This window comes from Peromyscus maniculatus, chromosome X, assembly GCF_049852395.1.
Source record: "Peromyscus maniculatus bairdii isolate BWxNUB_F1_BW_parent chromosome X, HU_Pman_BW_mat_3.1, whole genome shotgun sequence".
NCBI classification, from domain to species: domain Eukaryota; kingdom Metazoa; phylum Chordata; class Mammalia; order Rodentia; family Cricetidae; genus Peromyscus; species Peromyscus maniculatus.
In genome coordinates this window covers 2,071,623-2,099,458 of record NC_134875.1, presented here as the reverse complement: position 1 = coordinate 2,099,458, position 27,836 = coordinate 2,071,623, and the positions used below count along the sequence as shown (strand labels likewise).

Genomic DNA, 27,836 nt, shown 5'->3' with positions numbered 1-27,836 from the left:
GGACTTGATGCCTCAGTGAAAGAACCTGGGGCTGGGCTGGTGATGGGAACCATAAAGAAGACATTGTTTTTTCTTTTCTTTTCTTTCTTTTTTTTTTTTTTTTGAGGAGGGGTTCTAGACAGGGTTCCTCTGTGTAGCCCTGGCTGTCCTGGAACTCACTCTGTAGACCAGGCTAGCCTTGAACTCACAAATATGGGAGGATTGCACCAAGGCTGCTTGGGCTATAGAGTAAGATTCTGTTTCAGAGAGAGAGAGACAGACAGACAGACAGAGACAGAGACACACAGAGAGAACCTTGTTAGCACAGGCCTCTAATCCCAGCTACTTGAAAGGCCAAAGTAGAAGACTAACAAGCTCAAGGCCTGCCTGGATTACAAAGTGACCTCAGGACCAGTCTGCAGTCTGGGTAATTTAGTGAGACCTTATATTGAATAAAAAGTGAAAAGACACCTGGGAAGGTAACTCAGTGGCTGAGTATTGTTTGTCTAGTGTGGTGGTTTGAAAGAAAATGGCCCCTAAAGGGAGTTGCACTATTAGGAGGTGTGGCCTTGTTGGAGGAAGTGTGTCACCATGGGGGTAGGCTTTGGGGTCTCTTTTGCTCAAGCTTCCCTCAATGTGACTCTCAGTCGACTTTCTGGTCCCTGCAGGATGTAGCACTCTCAGCTCCAGCACCATGTCTGCCTGCACAACGCCATGATCCTCATCATGATGACAATGGACTGAACCTCTGAAATTATAAGCTGCCACCCAAATTAAATGTTTTCTTTTCTTCCTTTTCTTTTTTTTTTCCTTTTGGTTCTTTCTAGACAGGGTTTCTCTGTAGCCCCGGCTGTCCTGGATCTCACTCTGTAGACCAGGCTGGCCTCGAACTCACAGAGATCCACCTGCCTCTGCCTCCCGAGTGCTGGGATTAAAGGCGTGCGCCACCACCGCCCGGCTAAATGTTTTCTTGACAAGAGTTGCTGTGCTCATGGTGTCTCCTCACAGCAATAGAAACCCTAACTAAGACATCTAGCAATGCTCTAATAACCAGTACTGGGGAAAAAGTGAATGCCTGCAATCCCAACACTCAGGAGGTAAAGTCAAGATCAGGAATTCAAGGGCAGCCTTGTTACATAGTGAGTTCCAGGCCAGTCTGCACTAAATAAAATCCTGTGTGTTGGAGGTGAGCTTTTTGTTAGCTCTCCATTGGTTTAGGTGGCTGGACACTCCAAGGATGGGATGACTACACCAGGTACAACATGCTTGTTTGCCTGAACCCCAGCTTCCAAGTGGACATTTGCCAGTAGCTTTATTGGCTGTGTCCTATTGGGTAAGAAAGAGGCTCCCAGGTATGGACCAGGAGGTTGAAGACTGAGGGTTCCAAGACTTCAAGACCCTCAGCTACACTCTGCCCCAGTGTTTACCTCCTTTAAGAATGGGGGTAGTCCTAACAATTAGAGATAAAACTTGATATCAAGAAGACATCAGCAGAAAGGGGGACCTAAGGCCCACAGTGTAACAGTAACACCCAAGGGGGCAGATAACAAGGCCTGGCAGTGGGGTAGAATGCCCAAACTCTGGGAAAAATAGGGAAGGAATTGGGGCTGTGGGACAGAGCTGAGCACAGACCTCAGGGCATCCCCCGCCCAGGGATGGAGCTTTCACAGCATGGGACAGGTATAGGGGAGTAAGTGGTCACTCAATAAAATGATGAAAGAGCTTCTTCATTTCCAGATTTTTATTTGCCTGCTATAATTCTGATATTATGTACATATATATATATACTTTTGTTTTTTGTAGAGGGCTCATCAACAGACCAAGCAAAGGCATACAGGGAGGACACAGCTGCTGGGCAGGAGCACAGCAGTGCTGGGAGAACCAATCTTTGCTTTTTCCCCCCCTTTTTTGTCTGCTTTTATTTTTCCTGGAGTGGGATCATCAAAGCTAACTGCTATAAAACAGAGAAACCACCTAGAGACTCAGACATCTGCCTACACACTAGCGGCATATGGGGAAAGGGCAAGGGCACAAACTTTCAAAGTCACGGTGTATTTACATTCCCAACGCTGGGGACAGGGGAAGGGGCTGAGGACAAGAACTGGGGGCAGGCAGGGCTGCGAAGGGGTCCTGGGGTATGGTGGTGGCAGGAAGAAAGAAGCCCAGCCAGTTCCAGAAGGAAGAGGTGTGCCTATCTCTGGCAGTGACAGAGGCCACTTTGATGTTGTCTGGTGGGTACTGAAGGCAGTGTGTGTGTGTGTGTGTGTGTGTGTGTGTGTGTGTGTGTGTGTGTGTGTGTGTGCCCTGAAAGGTGGAACAGCAATGGGAGGAGGGTGTAAACCCAATGTGCTAAGGTGGGGGAGGGACTCTGCACTTTCCAGATGGCCTCTTCTATGCAGGTGGCCATCCTGATTGGAGCAAAAATGGCAAAGAAAAGGGAGCAGATGGTGGAGACAGAGTTCTGTCCCAGTCAGGCTAGCCAGGGAGTGGCTGGAGAAAGAAGAGGTGCCAATCTAGTCCTGAGGAGACCCCACCATGCCTGTTCCCAGTCAGAGAGTGAGAAGGACAGCATCTCAGAGATGCTTCAGAGGACACACTTTTGTCCTCTCCCCCAAACTGTGGCCTCTCTGCCTAAATGGGTTGGCAAGGCAGCACCTGAAGATCCCTGATATGGGAGTGAACTGCCCCAAGCTGGGGCAAAGCAGCGTATGCCCAGGAAAGGGTGCAGCTGGGTTTTGGCAATAAAGAGGGTAGTGGGTGATAAGGAGACTCGAAGCCACAGTTCCTCTCCTCTGCTCCAGTCAAGTCTTCCACGGGCTGTAGAAAGAGGAAGGGGCCTCGATCCCAAGGTCAGCAGGTCAGTGGCATGGTACATTGGCCAGGTATCTTGGCCCCTGGGCTCTCCTGCACCTCTGGCTCCAGGCCCAGCTTGGCCTGCCTCACCTGGCTGGACCTCACTATTCTAGGGATACTGCAGGGTTGATAGGAGAGGTGGCCCCAGAGCTGTCATTGCCTCCTGCTGCCTCCTTCTCTTTCTTGCCACTGTACTGGCCAATGAAGGAACCATCCTCATTGAACTGGACATCCACACTGCCCCCATAATCAGCCAGGCTGTCATCACTGCCTAGGGGTTTGATGTCTCCATTGAGAGATGGCTGGCTACTGCCAAAGGCCTTCTCTTCATTGTCACTGCAGGGATAGAGGGTGGGGTGTAAGCAGAGGTGTTGCAGGGCTCTGACAGGAGACCCCAGCACCCTGTACGTTCTTGCCCTCTTTTATTTGCCTGACCCTGCAGGAAATTCTGAGACTCATCTTGACACACTTCTGGGAAATCAGGCTGTATGCATGATGCCACAGGGCTTGTGCCTACTCCTGGGGCTTCTCTTGAGGTTAAAGGCAGCCAGGAGGGGGACAGGCAGCCCAACAAGTAGGATCTTAGCATGAGAATAGCTAGGCATATTGGCTTCTCCCCAAAAGGGTAAAAATGGGGGTCCCTCCCAGTCCCTGGGCTCTAACTGGCCATCCCCACTGTCCCACCTTACCTCTCCAGGGACCTGAAGTCACCCCGAAGCACAGAAAAGAGAGAGGGGTTGGGTAAGAAGCAAAGGTCAAGCAGAGCTGGGCCACCCCCTCCTCCTTCCCCTGCTCACCTGTACTCGCCAAAGGTCTCGTCTTTCATGGGCCGTGCCTCGGAATCCACCTGAGTGTCCTCCTTGTCTTTCACTACAGACATAACAGGAGTCAACTTCTCCTGCCCACACTCCCAGTTTCTGGGTCCCTTTGTGGTGAGAGCCCCCAGCACTGTCTTGACAGCACTTAGAAGCCTTCAGAGTGACCTACCCAACCCATGTGGGTCCAGCTGCCACTGGCATAGGCCTCTGTGGCCCCAGCCTGGGAAGAGGCAGCCTTGGCCTCTGGCCTGAACCCCACCTCTATGACTATGCTTGTCCTGCCACTCCCAAGCTTGGGCCCTTGGGGCAAGGTGGTTTTTCTCTATCCTCAGCTGTAGCACCCTACCCAGGCCTGTACATTTCCCAGAGTTACCTGAGTACTTGCCGCCCTTGCTGCGCTTGATGAAGCAGAAGATGAGCAGGATGAGGAGCAAGAGAATGATAGCACTGACAAAAGCGATGAACCAGCCCTCAGAGGCGAAGCTACCTGTGGTAGAAACTCGCACGGGGCCTGAAGGCACAGTGTGGGAAGGAGACAAAGCCCAGACCCTGGAATGAGCTATGCCGCCAAGGGCATACTACATTCCTAAGCCTGAGCAGCAGACTCTGAGTTAGGGTCTGGTGCTCAAGACTCACTTGAAGCTATAGGGGGCCCTCTGGGGCCAGAAGGTGCCACAGTAGCAGATCAGAAGGAGACAGGGAAGAGAACCCTCTGTAGATGGTGTAGGGAAAGGCACGCTGGCCAAAGCACACCCAGGTTTGGGGGAGGTAAGAGCTGTGCAATGGGTCATGGCTGCTAAGGGCTGCATGCAACAAACCCAGCAGTGGTGCCCAAGGCTTCTTGGCATTAGATGGTGGCCCCAGTGCCTCACCAGTGCCATTAGTCTTCACAGCCAGATGGTGCAGGACCACCTTTTCCTTCATTAGGTGGATCTCATACTTGGTGTCAGGCTGTAGATCCCACTGTGTATAGGAGCTCTGATTGTAACTTACATACTGAGGCTGAGGTTGGCGATCAGGGCTCACTTTTCCTTCTGCAAAGATCAGATGATCAGATAGAGTGGCAGGGGGACTTAGTTGGAAGATTGGGGACACCTTGAGGTCAGGAACAGAGCCTTGGCTCCCTGCCCCAGGGATATCTCTCTACACTCACCTGGCAAGGCTTTGAACCAGATGTGGAACCTGAAATTGCACTGGCCCTCCCGAGGGACCCAGGAGACCACACTGTAGTTTTCACCTGCTGTGGCTGAGATGTTGCCAAAATCTGGCTTGCCTGGAGAATGTAGGAGCAAAGGGGGACCACAAGGCCCTTCAAAGTCCCACTCTCCTGAGCTTAGCCTCCCAGTCAACCTCCTCCCTGGGTCAAGCACAGGGAAACCCTCAAGACTAACATCCCTCAAACCCTTGTTCCAGCTCACCAAACAGTGCCATGGTGCCTCCTTCACGCACAATGGCCTCACCAGGGCCCTGTTGGGTGGTGGCCTGAAGCTGGAAGCGGTACTGCAGATCGGGGCTAAGGTTGGTGAGATTATGAGTCCGGAGCTCTGGGTCCGAAAGGTTGAAGAACAACTGCTCCTTGCTTTCCCCATCCACTGTGGAAAGAAGCAAGGGGCTGTCTTACCAGCTCAAGAGCCTTTCTGAGTCTCCTCGCCTCCACACCAGGTACAGTGCACGTACAGGGGTGATAAGAGAGCAGGTAGCCAGTGAGCACTCCATTGCGGCTGAGCGGTGGCTGCCAGTGCAGTAGCAGGCTAGTGTCCGACTGGCACTCCAGGTGTAATGCCTCAGGGTGGCCGGGCACTGTGGAAGCACAGAAGGGTAGCAGGTTCTCACCTGAGTCCAAGGAGAAGGGGCAGGGGATGTGGGTATAGGGTGAGGTGTCAGACTCACCTCCCTCTGGGGTGCTGAAGGTCCATTCACTTGCAGGTCCCAAGCCCCGCCCATTAAAGGCCTGCACCTCCACATGATAAGAGCTGTAAGGACGCAAGCCACTGAGGACGGCACTGGTGGTGTTGGCAGGTACCACCATGTGGCTTTTGTGGACATGCCTCTTGCTGTGCTTTCTTTGACTGCCTTTCCACCAGTATGTTACCTGTACAGATGGCCAACAGACCTTATAAGGACAGAAGTCATCCACCAGAACCTCCAACACATGACCCTCACCACTCTTGTCCTAGACCCTTTTCCCCCAACCCAAGAACTTTCAGGAGAGCTGCTCACAGATGACAGACAGACTCCCCACCCTCAATCCTATCATATCCCTCTTTAGCTTTCCCCATATCCTGAGTCCTTACATTATATCCCCTGAGGTGGCCCTTAACCTGGGCCAAGTCCACAGGCCTCCACCTGACCAGCACAGTGCTTGAGTTGAAGATTGTGATGTCTTCCAGCTCAGGGCTCACCTGGGGGTCTGAAAACAGCCAGTTATTTCGAGAGACACAGGCCCTCACCTGAGCCAGCAGGCCAGATACCTTCTCACAGGAAAGTGGGCTGCATGCTACACAAGGGACTATTCAGTGAGGAATGGAGCTCTTCAAGAACAAAGCAGCAACTTACACAGAGAAATCACACAAAAAAACCTAAGTGGGTGCTCAGAATTACTGTTTAGTGATGCTCCAGACTCAAGGAAACCCACAAGGCATGGGAACTTGCTCTGGTAACTAGCTCTTAGCTGATATGCTGGGACTGAAGTGAGTTGCATTCTTTTATATTTTGGAATATTTGCATATACATAATGAGATGTTGTGAAGGTATGTTCTAAGTCTAAATCCACAAGGTTTCTCTCTGTAGTTAGGGCTGTCCTGGAACTTACTATGTATCCCAGAGTATCATCTAATTCCTGCCTCAGCTTCTGAAATTCTGGAATGATACTTTTAACTTTACACACACACACACACACACACACACTTGAGACAGTCTCCTGGAGCCCAGGCTGACCTCAAATTCTATATGTAGCTAAGGATTACAGGTATGCACCTCTATGCTTGCTTTATATGGTGTTGGGGATCCAATCCAGCCTCCATGTATGCTAGGCAAGCACTCTACCAAATGAACTGCATCCCAGCTGTATATATACTACACTATTTTTAGCAAGCCTGTGTTCTCACTGATCCAACACAAAAAATCAGTTGTGGAATTTCCCACTTAGGGTGCCATATTTCAGCTCCAATCTCAGAGTTGGGATTTTCTGATGAGGGATGCTCAGCCTATACCAAATATTCCCTGGACCAGAGAGAGGAAGTGCTGTCAAAGACAGTGCTGGTTCACTCAGCTGGAATAGTGCCTGCTATTTCTGCTAATGGCATAAATGCAGCAATTTGAGCTGTGCAGAATTTTATAACATTGCTATGGCTTTGGGAATGTATGCCCTTGCTGGTAGGAATTATACACTGAAGCACTGAGAGGTGGGAGCTGGCAATGGCAAGCGGGGAGTGAAATACACATGTGCACAAGCTGACATGCATGAGGATTCTGGCCACCACAATGCAGGCCAGGCCCACTCTAGTACTCACAGTCTTCCCCTGAGTAGCCAATGGTGACCTGGGGCTCAGGGCCCTTGCCCTGGTTGTTCACTGCCTGGACTTTGATCTCATAAGGCACAAAGGTGGAAGTGTTAGACACCACCAAGAAGGAGTCGCTCACAGTCTGTTCCTTCCAGGTCTCCTGCTTGCCCTGTGGGCGCCACTGCACACGGTACTGAATCTGGGGAGCATTCCAATCCATCCACCAGAGGGGCTGGAGAAGGCCAGCAGAAAAGAAGTCCATTGGCCAAGAGCTCCCAACTTCTGTGCCTTGTCCTCCAGGCCAGATATTCCCCAGGCATTGGCTTCCTCTTTAGCATAGTCAAGGGACAGCAAAGAGCTGGGTCCTGGCTTCATGTCCATAATGTAAATCAGGGTAGGGACCCTCACCTTCCATGTGATGACCATATTGTTGGTCTCATTCCCTTCCCCTTTCACATCCACAGGGTTCTTCTCTGGGGCTGGAAAGTAATGTGTTAACCTATCAGTGCTGCAGCAAGGACAAGGAACAAATGGTCCACTCTGGCCCCTGAAGCAATAAGACAGCAGCCCCAAGAGTGCAGCACAAGCCTCCCTGTTGCCCCTGAAAGTCTGGAAGAAGAGGGCATGGGCACAGCACCTCTCTAGGCCTTCCCCCACAGAACCCAGAGCCCAGTGACTGGTACCCCTTCCAGGTCATCTGGAAGAGGGTGCTTCCTTGGCTTACCTGCTTCAGGTGTGACCACAGTCTCAGAGACAGGGCTGGGTTCCCCAGGGCCGTATTTGTTGATGGCAGTGACCCGAAAGGTGTAGTGGACATAGGGGGACAGCTTGAGGGTGGTAGAGGTTTGATTTCCTGGCACTTTGCCCAGACTGTACCATTTCTCAGGAGCCATTTCTTTGTCCTCAAATTCAATGTCATACTCTGCCAAGAAACAAATCCACAGTGGGGTAATGAGCATATGATGTAGCTTAGTGAGGAGGGGAATAGGGAGGTAGGTGCTGTAAAGGAACACAAACCCCCTGGAAAACAAGCACGTGCCTCAGTGAGGCAGGCCATCCTGTGGCTATGGTTCTGGAAGAGAGGAGGGTCTCAGAAAGAGGGAGAGTTGTCGGGGACAGTTCAGGGGATACCACCCTCAGGTCTCTTACTCTCGATGGGAGAGTTGTGGTCTTCAGCGGGGCTCCAGGACAAGTGCACCTGGCTCTGCTTCAGCAGGTGGCGGTCAGACAGCTCCAGGCGAGGCACTGGCCCAGGGCTCCCTGAGGGCCATAGAAGGTGGATTTTCATTGAGGGTTCGCTGGTCTCCTCAAGAACCATCCACATGCCCCCAGCCCCAACTCAGAATGTCCAGCAACAGGAGCCTGGCTATGGTAGGCCAGAAGGTAGGTACCCTTTGTACCTAACACTGTATTAGGACTTACCCACCACCAAGAGCTGTGCCCTGCTCTCTACCTCGTCCAGTTCAGTGCTGACCACACAGCTATAGTTTCCCTGGTCACTGTAGTCCAGGCTCTGGATGACCAGTTGCCCATCTTCTATGAAATACCTGCAGAGGGGGCACACATGCCCCTTGGCTAGTGGCAGATGCACCACTTTTCCTGTCATTCCTGACCCTTTTCCTGTCCCACCATGTCCCACCATGTTCTCCCTCTGAGCAGGAGTGCCTCTTGCCTGGACAAGGCCAGGAGGTCTGACTCCCAGTTTTTCTCATTCTGCTCCCTTCTACCTAGCCCAGTTTGGGGCTGGGGCCCTCACTTGTCACTGTCCCCACGTTCCTGGAGGTCTCTCCCATCTCCACGCCAAGTGATGCTGGCCTGCAAAGAGGGGTCAAAGGAGGCCTGACACGTGAACGTCACCCTTGCACCTTTCTTCTCAATTGCACTTCTGGGCCCCTGTGTGATCTGGGTTGCTTCTGAGGGGAACAAAAGTGAGGGGAGGTCACTTTGATGTTCTCCACAGACTTTGTTTTGACCTTACCTCTCAGGAGGTCTAACAGTCATGTGTGGGCATCATCTAACCTTTAACCTGAAGGTTAGCTAAAATGGTCACATTGTTCTGGTCATTGGCAGCCTGGCAGAAATAGCGTCCAGTGTCGTTGGCCTGGAGGTCTCTAATACCCAGGGTTCCATTGGCATAGGGGAAAAACCGTTCGTCCTGAAGCACTGTGGTTCCTTCCTCATCCAGCCTAGAACAAGCAGAGGGCCTGTCTTGAACTAACCGGCCTGGCCTCCATGCCCTCCTGGGATCCTTAGATGAGAAGATGGCTTAGAGGCCTCTACAGGATGGGTACTCACCATTGGACACTGGGAACAGGGGCTCCAAAGGCCTTGCACAGCAGGTAAGCAGTGCTGCCCTCAACTGCCATGTATGTCTGATTGTCTTTCGTTAGGATCCTGGCTGGCAGCTCTAGGAGAAGAATAGTCTCAGGAGACAGGGTAGGTCTAGAGGTCCCAAGTATGGGAGAAGTCAGTGACTCCCCAGATGGCATACACAGACCCTTGGGAGCCATACTCATTGGCTTCCCCATTCCAGGCTGTCCCTCTCAGCCTTGGGTACATGGTCTCTTTATCCTTGCATGCACTCCAGCCACTAGGATTCTATCAATTATTGGAGACTCATAGAGAAGTCAGAGTCTTGTCCAAAGCATCCCTAATCAACCCACAATCTCTCTGAGTCTCTGTGACAGAAGTCATCAGACTATCCTGGGTTACATCTTGTCCAGGGTACATCTCTGCTCAGACATGATGACAAGACCCTGTCTATACTACAACTCCCGCTCCCAACTATTGTGAGGATGGAGGAGAAATGGGGCAAAGGCCTTATCAAGGAGCAAGGCAGGCTCAAGAAGCGATGGCCCCACCAGTTGCTAGCTGAGTAGTTTTGGTGGACTGAAGGGACAGACTGGGAGCTATGAGACAAAGATAGGCAGGTGGGTGGGAGGAAAGAAGGGACAGAGGGAGGAAAGGCAGGCAGAAGATAGGCTACACAGCCTGCTGGCACTGCACTCACGGACAACATAGATGTAGGCATTGGCTAGCAGGAGCCCGTGCTGGTTGCGGGCCTCACACTGGGTCACCATTGTGTCACTTGGCTGCACGTTACTCAGGATCAGAGACCCCTGCTCAATCCGGTACTTCTGGTCCTTGTTCACCTCTATATGCAACAAGCAGGGCCCACAGGCCCAGGTCAGAACATTGAGCTGTGCTGAGACCCCTTGTCACCCTCCTCTTCCTCCCCTTGATGTTTTCCTGTACTCCCCACACACCCGACCACTGCTGAGACCCTGCTTACTCTCCATAGACATTCCGTTGATACTCCAGGTGACCTCTGGCTGGGGCCTGCCCTGGACTTGGCAGTCTAGGCGGGCAGTCTCTCCTGGCCCATACAAATGGCTCTGGGGCTTCTGCAGCCAGTATGGGGCAGCTGAGTGAAAGGAGAGAGCCGCCTGAGCCTGAAGCCTGCTCTGGCTCTAAGTGCAGGCTCTGCCCTCTCCTGTGACAGTGGACATTGCAGGCCATCTGAAAGCCATGCTGAGGAGCCTGTGGTGGCTGGGAAAGGGTGCACCAGGCCCGTACCTTCCACAGTGACATAGTAGGTATGCCGTGCACTGCCCAGTGGGTTCTCAGCAAGGCAGGTATACTCGCCATCATCCTCCTCACCCACATTGAGTAGCTGTAGGGTCTTGTTGTGGTTTTGGTAGATAACACGATGTGCTGGCATAGGGTCACTAGGGTGCAGCCACTTGATGGTGGGTGTCGGGCTGCCCAGGGTCACAATGCCAAAGGAGAAGAGAAGGGAAAGACAACAAAGCCACTCAGTCCTGAGGCCTAAGCTTGCTGGGGCCACCCAGCCCCAGCCCTCCACCCTAGAAGCCCACACTCACAATCCCTCAGCAATGCACTCCAGAATCAATGGTTGCCCCTGCAAGGCTACTAGGTGGCTGCTGGAGTTTGTGGGGAACAGCAGGCGTGGCTTCCGGTCAATCATGCTGTTGGCTAACAGGAGAAAGGGAGTGAGTCACCAGACTTGGAGAACTCGGACATCTCAGTGGGCCCCTAGGCCTTTGTTTGCTCCTATGTTAAAAAGAATGGCTGCAATATGGCTCAGTGGTAAAAAGTTTGCCTAATGTTCAAGAGGCCCTAGGTTCCAGAAAAAAAAGGGGGGATGCCCGATGGGTGTGGTGGCCATACCTGTAATATCAACATCATTCATGAATTTGAGGCAGAAGGAATCATGAGTTGAAGGCCGGCTTGGGCTATAGAGTGAAACTATTTTTTTAAAGTGTGTCTTAGCAGCATATGGTAACACATGACTGCAATCCCAGCACCTGGGAAGCAGAAACAGGCAGATTTCCATGAGGCCATTCTGATCAACATAGCAAGTTCCAGGCCAGCATGTCCATCCCTGCCTTCACCACCTAAAAAGGGGGTCTCAGTGCAGAAAGTTGAGAGCCATGCTGCCTTTGATAATATTTGGGGTTGTGTGACCCTTTTCTTGGGGGCCAGGCTGGAAGTCAAGAAAAGAGTGGGACTCACTGGGCTTGACCCGGAGGTCAATAGGTTCCTTCTGAATGATGGTCCGGGTCCCAGGGAAGTGGGCATTGCAGATGTAGTCTGAGTGATTGTCTGAGGTAAGCACATTGGCGAAATACAGGTCTCCATTCTGGCCCATGGACACCCGCTCATCTTGTTTGATGTGCAAAATCTCTGCAGGAGAAGGGACAAGGACATAAGAGGTGAGAATCTGTCAGAGAAGACTCCCCAGCCCCCAGCCCCCAGCCCCCATGTCCCAGGCAGTAGCTCCCTGTGGCACGCACTGCTGTTCATCCAGTAGATCCTAAGTGGGGCTGCGCTGGGTGGAGGGTTGCAAGGCAGCACTACTGACTCCCCTTCCTCCACTTCCACAGGTTTTACAGTCTCCTTCGGCCACTTGGGGGCACCTAGAAAGGACAGAGGCTGGCACTCTCATCCTTGTCAAAAAAGTTGAAGACAGGAATAAGGAGGAGGGAGAACTGTCTTGGTGATTCACAGGGTGTGAAAGGGCCAAGTGGAAGTTCACATAAAGGGAAGCAAAAATTCTGGATGCCTCTGGGGCTCACAGTGGAGATGGGAACCCCACGACAAAGAGATGGTGAGCAGGAGGCCAAGTGGCCAAGAAGGGTTAATCCACAATTCTCAGCTCTCTCACCCATCCTGAGAAAGGACAAGAATGGTAGGGGAGGCTGAGGTGCAGCAGTGGGGGAGGGGAGCTGTGAAGGGATGCGGGAGTCACAGACCCTTCCATCATCTTGACACGGGAAACCATGGCAACGGTTCCCAAGGTAACTGAAGGGGCAGGGAAGAGAGAGGAAAGTGCTCAGGAGGCAGAAAGCTCAGGGAGGATGGAATGTAGAGAGAAAACCCCAGGGAAAGGGCGACACAGATAAAGACAGAGCCCTAGAGCAGGAGTCGGGAACGAGAGGGATGGAGAAGCCGAGTTAGAGATGCAGTGGAACAGAAGGAGTGGATGGCAGCAGAGACCAAAATGAGAAAGCCAAGGGAAGATGAATGGCAGAGATGGAGAGAGATGAGCTAAGAAGTGGAAGGGGAACCTAGGCAGAATCAACAGCCACAAATGCCAAGCCAAGGAGTGACTCAGACAAAGACAGGTAGGCGGACAGAAGGTCAAACACGACCCTGAGGCAGCCACACACCCATTCAACCAGTCCACAGCCCCCAGTTCACCAGGATCAATCACATGGTAGGCACTGAGAAAGACTGAGAGAAGGGAGGGGCAGTGAGGTGACTAAAAGTTCAGTGGAAAAAGAGAGGGTGAGAAGATGGAGTACACGACTAGAGAAAAGAGGAAGGGGCAATAGGAACAGCTGGGGTAGGGTGAGGGCTATCAGGGTACCAGGAACTTCAATCACCACACAACCAGCCGAGATGACAGTGGTTGCCAGCTAGGCCCCCACCCAGCCCCCAGGATCTAAGGGCCTTCCTCTCAGGTACCCCAAGCCCTCCCTGGCCCTGCAGTGCCTCGCACCCTCAGCCACGAGCTGGATCTCATGGGACATGGCAGTTCCTAGCTTATTGCTGGCATAGCAGCGATAGATGCCCTGAAACCTCTGGGCAAAGCTGTTGTTTCCTTCGATGGTGAATGAGCCAGAATTGGGTGCCTCATGCACCACCACACCCAGTTCTTCCTTGGGTTTGAAGTGGATGCCATCTTTCGTCCAGCGGAACCTGTGGGCAGAGCATGGATGAGAAGTCCTGGCACCCAAAACATGCTGCAATAGGATAGGGCTGAAGGCTCATGAAGCCAGGGAACCCCAGGGGGGGGGGGCAGAGTGGGCAGGGACTCAGGGTTACAATCCAAATCTGAGGCTTCTAGACTTGGAAGTTAGGGAGGCCTGTGGGCTAGAGGCTGATGTCCGCAGTCAGAGACAGAGGCTCAGAGGGTGAGGGCCACTTACTCCACTTGGGGTCTGCCTCTGGCCTCACATTTGAGGCTTATGTCATCTGTTGGGAAGACAACCAGGCGCCGTGGAGACTGTTCTGTGATGACAGGTGGCTCCATCACTGGAAACAAAATAAGAAAAATGGGGAAATTTATGTCTGGTTGGTGCTATGGCCTCAATCTGTCTCATTCTGAGGATAGTAGGTCCCTTAAAACCCCATGGCCAATGAGGATATGGGGAGAAGAAGAAGCTAAGAGACACAAGGAGTCAGAAATACACAGGAGGGATAAAGAAAAGATAGCAATAGAAGTTAGAGAAAGGTGAAAAAAGAAGAGAGAGAGAGAGAGAGAGAGAGAGAGAGAGAGAGAGAGAGAGAGAGAGAGAGAGAAAGAGAGAGAGAGGAAGCAATCATACAAGCAACTAAGGACAACTCCAGTCCAGCTGTAGTGGTGCAAATAATTTATCCCAGCACTCAGGAGGCAGAAGTAGGCAGATCTCTGAGTTTGAGGCCAGTCTGGTCTACAGAGAGAATTCCAGGACAGGCAGGGCTACACAGAGAAACCCTGTCTTTAACCTTCCCAACACACACACACACACACACACACACACACACACACACACACAAACAAAAAACCCAGCAATTCCTAGTGTGAGAATGGCAGAAATTCCAGCAAAAGCAGAGACAGAGCAAAAATTCTAAACTCAGGTGAGAGAAGAAGCCAAGAGGAGCCTCTGGATTGAGTTAAGGGACAAGGGATCTGAGCTACAAAAAGCCCCCAACCACACCCACTTACAGCACTAAAAGAAAGCTAAGTGTCCTCCAATATGCAGAACAGAGATGTGCTGGCTCAGCCCAAGGCCCCTCCTCCTCCCTGTTTGTGGCCTTTAAGCATCTGCTCCCACTCCTCCAACTTACCATGGTGTCCTTTATCTGAGAATCCAGACAGCAAGGGAGAAAAGGGAGAGAAATGCTGAGATCAGTCTCTATAGGGCCTGACGGCAGGAGGAGAAGCAAGCTGGAGCAGACTCCCATGGAGAAGAGAAGGGGAAGAGTTACATGGTTGGTGGTAGTTATAAGAGGGCACATGCTGGACTGAGCAATGGCAGGCCAGACTCAGGGGGCACTGGACAGAATCTCTGGATGGCACAATGTGTAAGAAGAAAGAGTCCACCAGATAGAGCCCCAGTATTTGTAGGTCCAGAACTTTTGCTTTTAGTAAAGAGTGCTCAGGCAGTGGTGGTGGCGCACGCCTTTAATCCCAGCACTCCAGCACTCAGGAGGCAGAGCCAGGCGGATCTCTGTGAGTTCAAGGCCAGCCTAGTCTACAAATTGAGTTCCAGGACAGCCAGGACTGTTACACAGACAAACCCTATCTCAAAAAACCCACCCACCCACTCACCAAACAAACAAACAAGAGAGTGATATAGTCTCTGTCAAGGTTGGGTAAGTCCCACACAACTAACTTCTTCTCCCAAGATGCCTTGGAAGGTTTGGAGGCAGACAGCCTGGCAACTAGCACCCTCCCCTACTCCAGCCCACTTCCCTCCTAATCCAATTAGTGCAGCTCAGTATTTTCAATTAGGAAGGCCCAGCCTTCAGAACATGGCACCCCTCCTCCTCAAGCCCTCCCCAAAGGCCCTGCCAGCATCTGAGTCTCCATAGCCCGCAGGACCTGTGCCAAGCCTCTTTCTCTCCTTCCTTTCTCCCAGGAGGCCACCAAGCGCCCTGGGGCAGAGGAACTTCCCCAACCCCAGGATTCAACCAAGCACAAGAGAGGTGGAGGGAGGGGAGAGGAGGGAACAGGAGCACTGGGTTGTCTCTGAAAGCTTTGTCTCTACAAAAGACTTCAGCTTCAGCATAAGGCTCCCAGAAGAGAAAAAGGATCTCCCTAGGAACAGCACAGAGGTCTATGAGCTGAGAAGGAGCCAATTTGAGAGCAAGAGAATGACAGCAGTGACAGGATGAGGGGAATCAACTAAGTGGAAGAAACAAGAAGAGAGACAAAGGGGCTGGAGAGGCTGGGGAAGGAGAGGTGGAGGTCAGGTCTCAATAGGGAGGCAATATGGCTGCCTTCTGTGTCATATCAGAGTTAGTACCAAGGGCTGGTTATTGCCCAGGGGGCCTAGAGCTGCTGTGGTCTCTAGCCTAGTTATCTGTCCTCACTGCCTCCCTTTTTTTTCTAAATTCTCCCTGCCCCCACCACACAGAGACACACCCAGGCAAGAAGGACCAGCTCATCTGGCAGCAGGGAAGGCTCATATCTAGCATAAGGCTTTGGCATTTCATATTAGGAGGCAGACCTTGAAAAGCAAGTGAAAGGCAGAGAGGGAAGAAAGACCACTACATGTCTGTGAATGTGCAGAAGTTGGGGTCTGGCACATATATGGATGCCCTGGAATGTGCATGTCCAGTGTCTGCTGGTGTATGTATTAAGGCCTTAACAGAGCACACACGCAGACTTGTCTGGTGTGCTTACATCTCAATTCACAGTGCTGTGTATACAGCCCCCATGTCTGTGTACACAACTGCTCCTTTATGTCTGTGTAGATAACTGCTCCTTTAAGTGTAAATCTTCACCTGTGTGTGTTTTTGTTGGCGTGTCCCATTACATTCACATCTCTGTGCCTAGTTGGAACAAGTGTCTGGCTCATATTTCCAACTACACTTGTAAGTCCTTCAGGAACTCTGGTGGATAAGGAATGGGTGTAAGGACCTCTAAGTGAGTGCCTAAGGGAGTAGCCTCAATCTCTGTGCCACCAGTCTCTCTTCATTTCCTCCAAAGCTCACCTCTCTTGGCTCCTATCCCATTCTGGGCACAGTCTTCCCTACCCCTGCTCCGGAGCTTGTCTCTCTTTATGTCCAGACTCAGAGACAAAGACGACAAAGTGGACAGGGATTAAAGCCATATATGGTACTCTCTGAAATGTTCTTCCCTGCAGGATGACAACCACTTAGAGCAGTGTGCCCACAACTCTTGCTAAAACTTTAGAGGAAAATCCCATCACAGTAAAAATACTCCTCATATGCAAACATACTTTGCTCACCCATACACCTGTATACCTAGCCCACTACAATGAAACGTTATAGGCGAATACCTGCACATTTCCACACACTTGACGTCTAAATAAGTTAGAGTGACTCACAAACTTACTCAAATAGGAAATTAAAATCATATTCAGCAACAGTCATCTAGTCAGTCAAAATTATACACGCACAAATGCACAACCCAACTCAAAAGCTTAGCCCCGCTCTACAGTTACACTCCATAATAGCCACACACTTACCTGTGATGATCCCCAAGCCTCACAGACACACGTTCCAGCCCTTGCCCATTGCCTCCAAATAATTACACACCAAAAAGAATCCAGAAGGCAGTTGAGTTGGGACCTGGTGTTTTCAAGGTGTCTTTCCTTGTCTCAGTTAAGAGATAAGGTTACCCAGGGCTCAAGATGGGAAAGAAATGAGATCACCCATTCTCTTGGCTGCCACATCCCTGGGGTGTGTTTGGAGAGAATGGAAGGAGAGAAGAGAGTAGGCGAGGAAGGGGTGTGCATGGTAGAGGACAGCAGGGTTAAAGTTATAGAAAAGAGGTCTTTTGTACTGTCTGCTGTCCGTGGTGCTAGAAGCATGCACATCCCTGTCCACGGTACTGACACGCCCCACGCTTTCTTCCTGGTCATCCCAAAGGACCTTGTGCTAAAGGAGTGAGGGATAAAAATGGGGAGAAAGTGAAGATAAAGAAGGGCTCAGCACAGCAGTGGTAGGAGGTGCTGAAACTCCCTCCAGCTACTCACATTCCTCAGGAATCTGTATGAGCAGGCAGGGGCTGAAGAAGAGGAGAGGCCACACGTACTGCAGCAGCACAACCATCTTCCTGGTAGGGCAATGGCTCGTGCGGCACAACTGGTCGGATTCCACTCACCCTCCCGCTGGAGGGAAGGGGGCTAGTAGTTGACTTACAGTGGTAGCTGCTGACAGTGGGGGGCACTGAGAGAAGGGAGGAGGGAAGGTGGAAGAGGAGAGAGGAAGAGAGTGCATGGAACAGCCATTAGTGACTAACATCTAGGCAAGGCCCAGATTTTGGCCCCATCCTCAGTCCCACCCCCAGCTGGCAACCTTCCCCCACTTTTCCTCCTCCCCCCTCTTTACACAAGCAATTCCACCTTGGAAGGAAAAACCTGTAAGAAACCACCTCAGTTGGGACTCCAGATTCCCTCTCATTCTTTCTCTTGGTCTGTGCTTTCCTGCCTGCTGCCTCTCCAGCACCAACTTGTTGCCCAATTAACTCCCCTGTGGGTACCACAGCCATGTGTGTCTTAATATACTTGTGAACAGGTGTCCAAGGGCATGTGTGTGGATGCAGATCTGCATGTGGGGAGTATTTATGTGGCTATGCATGTGCATGCACAAGCATATGTTGTTGGTGTGTGTCTGGAGGAATCCATGTGTAGCTACTAACTTTTTGTGTGTCTGAAAGTGCCCGTGGAGGATGAATCCCCATGACTCCTACCGAGCTCACACGCATGTTTGTAAAGAACTTTGCTTGTAGTTTCATTGTTATCTTTCCAAGAGCTGACTGAGCTGGCCAGTGGTGGCGCACACCTTTAATCCCAGCCCTCGGGAGGCAGAGGCAGTTGGATCTCTGTGAGTTCGAGGCCAGCCTGGTCTACAAAGTGCGTTCCAGGACATCCAGGGCTACACAGAGAAACCCTGTCTCAAAAACCAATCAATGAACCAAAACAAACAAAATAATAATAAAGTCAACTCCTCATGGTAGAAAATATTATAAAGGATGATATGCATACATTATCCTATTGATGTCATTTTATATAAAATAAAACAAGAGCTGACTGACCCCTAAGAGCTATTTGCACCTACAAGCTGGAGGCTTGGGGAACAGGATAGGAGAAGAGGAAATAGGCCCAAGATAGCTGTATTTCATAGAATAGACTCAAGAAAAAGAAGAGAGGATGAGGAATGAAGGCCACTTTCAAGAACTTGGAGAGGAGAAAAAAAAAAGATCTTAGATAAAGAGAAGAAACCACTACCTTGCTACTCTTCAGCCCCCAGAGGGCAATAATGGGAATTATGGCCTCCTTTCTGCTACATGCTCCAGGCCAGGGTCAAGGCAGGGTCATAGAAAGCTTTGGGACATTTCTAAGACAGTGTTTCTGACATCTCTCATGTCTGGTAGTCTCAGTATCTGGTTCTTTTTTTGTTTTGTTTTGGTTGTTTTTGTTTTTGTTGTTGGTTTTTTTTTTTTTGAGTGAGTCTTCAGAGTTTAACTGCTAGATGTATCCACTTGAAGACAAAATCATTCCAAGTGTATTTCCCTAGATGCAGTGGGGCCCAGAGACTGGGAGTCCAAGACAAGGATCAGGAGAGAAAATAAACTTCCAAAAAAAAACCAGGTCACTTTGACTGACATAATAAAAGGCATGAAAGAGGCAAGGGTGTTGAACAAATGAACATGAGACAAAGGAAAAGCTGGTGTTGGGTGACTGAGCTAGAGACCCTGGACCCCAATCTGGATGCCCTCAATAAATCCATCTAACCAGGATCTTATCAAAGTAGAGGGCCTCATCTAGAACACCCAAATGTAAAAAGCAAGTAAGTGGGGCTGATAAGATGGTTCTGTGAGTAAAGATGCTTGTCAGGTAAAGCCTGATAACATGAGTTTGATCCCTAGAACCCATATAGTGGAAGGAGAGAATTGATTCCAACAAACTGTTCTCTGATTTTCAAGTAAGCATCATGGCATAAACACACATAAATTAATAAACATAAAAGAAAATTTAGAACACCCAGAAGATAGGTCAAGAGTTCTGGAATGCCATGTTAAGGCATCTGAACTACATCCGGACATGCAGTAGTCACAAATCAATTTCACACAAGGGGTGATCTGAGAGTAGCAGTCAGCTTGTAGCTTGGTCCTCCAAAGCTAGTGAAGCTGGCAGAGCACCAGAGTGGGTTAACACAAGTGTCGTGGAGGCCAAGGGAATGACTTAAACACTAGGAAGTGGAAAATGGATTATCAGTCCAAACCTGCACGAGCTGAGCGGGGGCCCAGAATGGAAGAGAACAGTGGTTTTGTTTTACCAACACCTCCCCCAACAAAGTCAGTGCTCGCAGAGCTAGGCAGCCCCAGGAAGCCTTAGTGTTGACTTCAAGGCCTGTAGGAAGCAGTAGGAGACTCAGATCAGAGAGCAAGGGATCAAACAACAGCTTTGGGAGCTAGAAGCCCTGGTCTGAGGGGTGTGTGTGTGTGTGTGTGTGTGTTGGGGCGGGGGTGGGCTGGGGTGGGGGTTGGGAACTGGAGCAAGGGAAGCTCAAAGAAGGATTGTCCTGTCTGGGAGGATGCTTTGATGCTCTGTGTGTTGGACTGGTGATTTCTACCAAGCCATTTCCTCATTTTTCTTCCAAACCTACAATCCCATAATGGAGTTTGGTAACATGCAAAGTGAGAAGCAGGGGTGGGAATATTGTATTACCCTTGCACGTGTCCCATCCTGGATTCATCTTAATAACCGCACATTCAATTTATTTTTATGTCTCCTAGTATTTGTCATCTCTCTTGCCACTGTGCTGAGCACTCAGAGACAGGCAGGAAGGAGCCAGAAGATTGAGAAGCCCTTGACAGATGGGAGGGGGCTCTCCTCTCTCCCTTCCTACTACTGCTGGGTCTCTGATCTCTCACCATTCTTCAGGCAATTACAGAGAGAGCTAAGGTTGTTAGCTCAGCAGGCCCTGATCCCCCATCAGCACAATGGAGGGCAAAGGGAATGGTAAGTGTTCCACAGATGGAGCTAAGGCCCAGTCTTCCAAGGGTGACAGACAGAGTGAGAAAGGGGCAGGAGGGAGCAGGGGAATCTGAGAAGCAGGGATAGGGGGCTGGGAACAGATGACAAAGACAGCTGTTAGAAGATTAGATAGCCAAAAGATACAAGATGGAGAAATATAGAAACAGAGACCTGGGTAGTGAGGACAGGAAAAAGGAGGAAAAAGGAGTATAAAGGGTATCAGACAGGCGCAAAAATCACTGCTGAGAAATGGCAGAGAGAGGAGAGGGATAGGTGTGTGCTCATGTGTACAGGCCACTGCTGCCCCCTCTGCAGCAGTCCCAGTTCCTAGCGGGTGGGGGGACAGTCAAGGGCCAGGGAAGGAATGACAATGAGTCTGGGTCAAGCTGAGTGGAGGAGGAGGGCTGGGAGAGTAGAGATGCTGAGCGCTGAGGCCAGAGAAACAACAAAGCACCACAGTGACAATGGTAAGCCCCTGCCCACTTGTGGCACTGGGGCAGGAGGACAGTTGTAAGACAAGATAAATGGTTCACTGTTGGCTAATGCACATGTGCCAGAGAACAGGTAGAGGTTCCAACAGAGAGGAGGGATACGAGAGAGAGAGCAGCCCCCAGAGGAGCTCAAGATTGCCACTGAGTGCACGCCAGTGCAGAATATGCAGCCGCCTGGCTGGGGAAGGTGCACACAGAATCATAGGCACAACAGTGTGTGTGTGTGTGTGTGTGTGTGTGTGTACCAATCATATGTATCTATCACCATGTACACATACCACCATGCTGTGGAGTGTAAGACAAAGGTGAGTATGCTCCTAAGTGAAGACAGCCCTGAATCATCCTATCCACCTTGTGACAAATGTCATGAGCAAGGAGGAGAAAGGGTGTGGCAAGCATTGGGAGGGGCAAGCCCAAGAGGTGAGGGTCAAGAGCACAGGTGTACAGGGCAGGGCCCAGTAACAGCTCTTGCGGAGCCTCACCTCTGCCCTCACCTTGGCCACTCTGTGCCCTGAGTTCCATGGGGAGTCCACTTGTCTATATCACACCAAGTCATTGTATCAGTACTGTGACGTCATGGAACCTGGCTGAAACCTGGGGTCATTGCTTCAATCCTGAACACACACACACACACACACACACACACACACACACACACACACACACACACGCATGTGCGCTCCAAGGATGCCCTGCAAATGCACTTGAAATACATGCCTGACCACTCTTGCACAGCCATTGCCAGTCTTTCCCAAAGGAGAAGAAACAAGAGGGTCCTTCAAAGGTGGAGCAAATAATCTGCAAGCTTCCTACTCAGTTTCTAGAGGAATAGCAGCAGGCCAGAATGGGAGCAGTACTGGGGGCTCAGTGCTCTGGGTATTATGACAGAGCCAGAATGGGTGGCAAGTCCCTGTCCCTCAGTCCTGGGAGGAAGTAGAAGATTTTTGGTACCTCGTCAATATGGTCATGAGGGTATAGGTGTCACCTAAACCCTATGCACTATGTCCCTTTAAGTTCCCCCACCCCATAGGCTGTGGCTGTGGGTTTCTATGGTGATGGAGCCTGACAGCAAAGATGGGGGAAGCCTTGTTGTAGCCTTTTGGGTTATTTAGATAATACATAAAGAAGGTTGCTTGAGGGAGCCCCCACAGATACCTAGAAGCCCAGAAGTCTTAGACTCTACCCTATATCCTCCCTAAGGGGAGACTGGAGAGAGTACACCCCATCCAGCCTCAGCCTCCCTAATCCCAGCCCCCTCATCCTACCTGAGGCTCCTGTTTCCAAGGCAACTAAGATTCACCTGTTAAGACCATTCTCCTTAAATGATGAGAAGGGAGCGGATGGAGGTTAACCCTTTGTGAGGAAGGGAGGGAGGGTCATCATAATTGACTGGTCCCACCCTACATTCCCTCAACCATGATCTCTATCAGCTCCATTTTAAGTAAACTCATAACACTTAACACCTATCAGGGACTCTTCTAAGCACTTTTCTACAGACTCATTTCATCCTCATTAGCTCCATTTGACATGCAACAAAACAGACCCAGAGCTGAACTGTGTGCAGAACTGCCATAGGTACTCAGGAATGGTGGAGTTTTAAACAGTGTAGAGGCTCCTGAAGATGTCAAAAGCTCTTCTAGCATCCTAATTTATTCCTGCTTGAATCTTAGAGAACCAGAGGCCTAGTCAAGGATGGCCTCCCAGACATTCTGTCTCATGGGGAAGGGCCTATTTGCTAGACAAATGTAAGAGGTGGAGAGTGGAGTCTTGAGAGGGTGGACATGAAGAAGTGCCATGAAAGCAACAGTATGTCTTCATGGAGCAGGCTTGACCCTCAAACAACCTACCTGTCCCTCTACTTGGGTTCCCCTCAGCCTGAAGCCCCATGGAACTCATATGACACCCTTCATCCAAGTACTCCATTTAAGAGAAGGCCAACTGCTTTTCTTGTTGGACTCAAGAACAGGCTGGGTTTCCTTATCCTCTCCCTGATAGCCAGAATCTCAGCCTGATGTTACCTGTCTTGCAACCAAAGGCTCACAAAGGTCCCTCCCTCCAGTCAGAGCTCAGAGATAGCAATGGCTCTGTTTCTGTACTAAGGGGTGGTAGAGACCAAGATCCAACCTTCCAGAGCCCTGAAGGCAGAGCTATGAAGCAACAGAAGGTATCAAGGCTCTCCTGGCCCTGGGTTTCATTTGTCAGATAGGATGAGACATACTGAGGGGCTTCAGGGGCTAGGCCGGAGGAGACAATATGGATCCATTCCTTGGGTGAGGGGCCACCAAACAAGCAGGCAATCTATGTGAGGTAGAAGAGGTTGTGAGTAAATGTGAACAGAGCAACAGCTGACTTATCTCCAGTTCCAAAATGACTCCTGGAAATGGCTCAGACATTGCCAGGCCCCAGCAGACCCTTGGGGCTTCTATTCCCAAAGGGTTAAAGGGCAGAAGAGGCACAAGAAGCCTGGGAGTGGACAATGGTGCTTCTGTGCTCCCTATAGCCTGAGCATTCCTAAGGCATGAACGAAGCCATCTGGGGAAGGGCCCAAGGGAATAGCCCCTTCCACTGAGACCAAAGCCTAGCCTGGTCAGAGGCTTTGCCCGCAAACAAGAACCAGTGTTGCATCTGTCAGCCACCACCCCATCCCACCCTCCCAATGTAGGCCTTGTTAGGGCACTGAAGAGGCCATGTAGACACAGGAGGATATGTATGTGTGCACACTATCTCTGAAGAACATACATACAAATAAACAAATGTGCACAGACAGCCAAATAGGAGCCCAGTGTAGGCAAACAAAAAATACACACATGTGACCAGATACATGAGTCTCACACATGCAAATAAAAATACTAGAACACGTACACACAGGCCCAAAGCTTCCCAGCAACCAAACTCTCCCATGCAAACCTCCACACTAGGGCTACCCTTCCCCCACCCCATTTCTCTCTGGCACTGGATGCTTTAGACTGGAGTTCTGAGGAGGGAGGGGGCTCCTAAAAAGACAGTCCTTATCCCTCAAAGGCCATCTTCAGACCAAAATTGAGACGGACTGGATCCAAAGTTCCCTATGGACAAGTGCATATTCTGCTGCCTTCCTGCCCCACCCAGTCCCTGGTTTATGCAGCTGCCCCTGCTGGATTTAGGGGCCAGGGACTGGCACAAGCTGCTGAATGGAGACTGAGGGCCTTGCAGCTTTTCAACCTCGAAAAGCTGTGGCAAGCTCCTGGGGCCTTGGATGGGGGATAGTGGACAAAGAAAAGCTTCCAAAAGGCCAGCAGAGCAGAGCCTTCTCCTGGCCAAAGAACTCCCCGCCCTCCTCTGACTCCTCCCTCTCCCTCCAACCACAGCCTTTAGGAAGCCACAAAGACCCTGTTGATATTAGGGAAGCAAGCAGGGTGGCCACCAGATGCTCCTCTCCAACCTCCAGTTCAGACAAGGTCATATGGGAGTGTCTAGGCCCAACTCGGGGGCATGGAGACGATTAAGGTACACTAAGGGTCACCCCTAATACTAGGACTGGCAACTCAGAGCCAAGCTCACAGCCATCAGGAGCTCCTGAGAGAGGGCAACACTTTAGGGGAAGTAGGAGGTGAAGCAAAGAAATAAAAGATCAGTAAAATGGCAGGCAATCAGATCGAGCAAGGGGAACCAACTGGAGGTTGAAGGGGAAGTGGGCAGGTGGAAGCAGGGAGGAGGGAAGACAGAGCAGAGGGGAGAAGGAGAGGGCTGCATCTCCACCCTCCATGGGCAAATGAGAAAGAAAGAGAATGGCCTAGTAAGAGGATGACAAGGTGGCAGCAAGGGGCCTGGGAGAGCAGAAAAGATGACCAGATTAGAGCAAGTGACAGACAGAAAGGTTACAGGGTCTAAGGGAGGGAGCCACTGAGGGCCCATCTAGTTGACCCCACACAGGGGCCCAAGCCCTGCCTTCCCCCATCATGAGAGCAGATGACAGGGCAAAGATGCTGCCAGCTTGGGACATGTCCTGGAATTCAGACCCACTCCCAGTGCCCGAACTACAGGGTACCCCCTCACACCTTGTCCACAAAGGGAGGCCTGACAGATCTCTGCATGGGACCTCAATTCTATTTCACAGCCTGGACACATGTGGTTTTGGAATGACTGGCAGTGATAGGATCATTAGACTAGGTCATTCTGCAAGGTCATGTCATCCTCACAGTCCAGAGGAGCACCTAGTTGTTACCATTTTGGGTGGTACTAGGGACCATTTGCCTTGAAAGAGACCTTGAATATAACAGTAAACCACCACCCCTCATGTGATAGCCAGCAACGCTGAAGCTCAAGTTCAGTGTGGTGGCACAGGCCTATCATCCCAGCATTCAGGAAGGCTGAGGCAGGAGGATTGCTTTGAGCTTGAGATCAGCCTTAGCTACATATTGAGTACTAGATCAGCCAGAATTACAGAGTGAAATCCTGTCTCAAAAATCAGAAAGAAATCAGGTGACAAAGGCAAGGAGATCTCTGAGTTTGAGGCCAGCATGAGCTACAGAGAGAGTTCAAGGACAGCCAGGGCTGTTACACAGAGAAACCCTGTCTCAAGAAACCAAAAACCAAACCAAACCAAACAAACAAATACCCAAAACACAAATAAAAAATTAAAAATTTACAAGAATGAAAGGGGCGAGGGCTGAAGCTCAAAATAGGTAAGGGCCTGATTGTCTCAAGTTGTTGATCTGTGCAACAGTCAGTACGGCACGCTCATCTGTCCATGTCACCATTCCTAGTCAATCATGGTCAAGTGCTTCTCATGGAAAGTGCCTATCCTTCAGTGATAGAAGAGTACGGACTTGGGGGAGGCCAAATGGGGAGCATAGCAGGGCCCCCCTGTCTGCTGGCTTTCCTTTACATTGTCTTCCTTTTTCTCTTCAAATTATCATGGAACAAAAAGAAAAGAAAAGAAAATAGAAGAGAAGGAAAGAAAAGAAAGTAAATCTGTATTTCATAGAGACAAGGATGATATTGGTGGCTGGTTACTTACATGTTCAGTCTGGCCCAAGCAGGCACTCAGCAGTGAGAATCTGTCTAGCAAATGGCTACCCACCCATGGTTGCTCAGTTCCTGGGCAGTCATTCTGTAAATAAACCCCATGCCTGGCTACCTTGTGCCATGGTACTCTGCAGAAGGCTAGGGGCTGGGCACTGGAGGAGGAGCATCTTGGGAGTAGGTGGTAGCAATCTAGGAGGGCTGAGCTGTGCTGAATACTGAATGTTTCCCTTTCCTCAGATCACCAGCAATTCCTAATTTCTTTTGTTCTTCTCTGTCTATTTAAAATGTATTTCAATAAGTTGTTCCTATATATTTCAAATATACGGTAACAAGATGTATTGCTTTGGGGATCGTATGCACAAACAAATAAATACAGAATGGGAGACATTGAGATATGGCAAGGAAGCAGAGAGGTGAAGAGTTCCCAGTTGCAGCCTTAGCATCAACTCACCATGTGCTAGGTGACAGATACTTGAGGGTGACTGAAGGCTTGGTGCCTGACAGTAAGCTTGTATACAGTGCTGCACAGACGTACAGCCAAGTGAGAGGCTAGGCTTGGCAAGTCCCACCACCTGCAGCAAGGAACCCACCAGAGGTGAGAGGCCCTGGGCAGGCCCCACCCTAGCCACCCTATTAAAGGACCATAAAGGAGGGAAGAAAGGCTGTTGGATCTTATTCACCATAAGGGCTATGTGAGTCAGCAGAGATAACATTGGGCTGCCAGCAAACCCTACCACTGGAGTTGCACTAACCAGGATCAAGGAATCTACCTGAAAGGGGTGTCAGGCCCTCAGACAGATGGTGGTCCTGCCTCCCTGAGACAGACAGTGATGGGCAGGGGTTCTACATAGTCAGAGGCAGTGGGTTATACCTGCTGTTCTTTGCAATCCCTGTCAACCGATACCCTAAAACTCTGAACCAGACAGAAGGGAATAGGGTATGGAAAGCCCTCCCCTTCTATAATTAAACAGAGACCGTAAGATATGGCAATGGCCAAAATTGCTGCAGTCTCTACATAAAGGGTCCCAGGCAGTTTGCTTCTAGAAGTCCCTGATCCTGAGCCAATGAGGCCCTTCTTCCCTTATTCCTACCTGATGGACCCATGGTCAACACCCATGTGTACTCAGAGGCACGTCTCTCCTAGTCTTTATTGGCTAAAGAACCTAAGGGAAGAGGTTCCCTGCTGCGCCTGAGAGGAGACTGGCTTTGAGAGGATTCCCGGCAGGAATTTGGAAAGGAGCAGGTGAAGAACAAAGCCCCCTCCCCACTTTGGGGCAGAGGGGCAGGCAGCGCCCCGCCCTGTTCCCTATCCTTCCCCCACTGCTGGAGGAGCTTTGCTCAATCTCTCCCACACCATTCTAGCTACTGGGTTTTTCCAGCAAATAGGACCTTAGAATGGGGATGAGGAGCAGCCACGCCCAGAGCCACACCCCACGACGGTCGACTAGGTTAGAGGGACATTCTGCTGGGTTCACATTTCTTTCCTCACACACGCACACACCCATAGGGATATGCCAACTTCAGCCCCACCTTACACACAGAACCTGTCTGACCACCCCTGTGCCCCTCCCTAAGAGTGCTTTTGGGGTGCCGCCCAGTTACCCCTCACCTGTCGGGCTTTGGGACCTAGCCACTTTCCCCTAACCTACTACAGACCGCAGTGCTCAGAGTCAAGTGCCTAATATGGGTGGGGCTCCAGTCTCCCTGCCCTCTACCGAGGCCAGCACGAAAGCTGCTCATCCCTCTGCCCGAGGCAGGGCTGGGTCTGGAACACAGAATGGTCGCTGCTTTGGCCAAGGGGATAAACCAGCCCTCCTTACCTTCGCTGCTCAGGTTGCCAGCCTAGCATCTATGTACGCCGGCCTCGGACCCGACACCCAGCACCTCCGTGATGCCGCTGCCGATGCTGCTGCTGCTGCTGCTGCTGCGGAGGCAGCGGCGGGC

At 50.8% G+C, this 27,836-nt stretch overlaps 1 protein-coding gene across 2 annotated transcripts; it reads right to left on the bottom strand.

Moving 5' to 3' along the window:
* Positions 1-1,702: 1,702 nt before the first annotated feature.
* Positions 1,703-27,836, bottom strand: L1cam (L1 cell adhesion molecule). Of its 2 annotated transcripts, XM_006992464.4 has the most exons (28): positions 27,713-27,836; positions 17,389-17,581; positions 14,510-14,524; positions 13,609-13,714; positions 13,179-13,378; positions 11,971-12,093; positions 11,690-11,860; positions 11,038-11,149; positions 10,730-10,914; positions 10,446-10,577; positions 10,164-10,307; positions 9,449-9,560; positions 9,173-9,339; positions 8,910-9,066; positions 8,576-8,700; positions 8,303-8,413; positions 7,878-8,075; positions 7,562-7,632; positions 7,163-7,385; positions 5,945-6,060; positions 5,541-5,742; positions 5,328-5,450; positions 5,069-5,242; positions 4,804-4,923; positions 4,523-4,684; positions 4,024-4,161; positions 3,630-3,702; positions 1,703-3,168 (listed from the first exon to the last, which is right to left on the bottom strand). In XM_006992464.4, the coding sequence occupies exons 2-28, from the start codon at positions 17,462-17,464 to the stop codon at positions 2,937-2,939; spliced, it is 3,768 nt and encodes a 1,255-aa protein (XP_006992526.1). In that variant the 5' UTR covers positions 17,465-17,581; positions 27,713-27,836; the 3' UTR covers positions 1,703-2,936. The 2 variants fall into 2 exon arrangements, with proteins under 2 accessions (XP_006992526.1, XP_015841602.1); XM_015986116.3 differs by lacking the exon at positions 14,510-14,524.

Coding starts and splice junctions, on each gene's coding strand:
- L1cam (XM_006992464.4), bottom strand. CDS start 17,464: ATGGTTGTGCTGCTGCAGTACGTGTGGCCTCTCCTCTTCTTCAGCCCC. Junction 7,386..7,561: donor ATATGGTCATCACATGGAAG/GTGAGGGTCCCT, acceptor GGCCTTCTCCAG/CCCCTCTGGTGGATGGATTG. Junction 4,162..4,522: donor TGTGAAGACTAATGGCACTG/GTGAGGCACTGG, acceptor CTGTGCCTTCAG/GCCCCGTGCGAGTTTCTACC.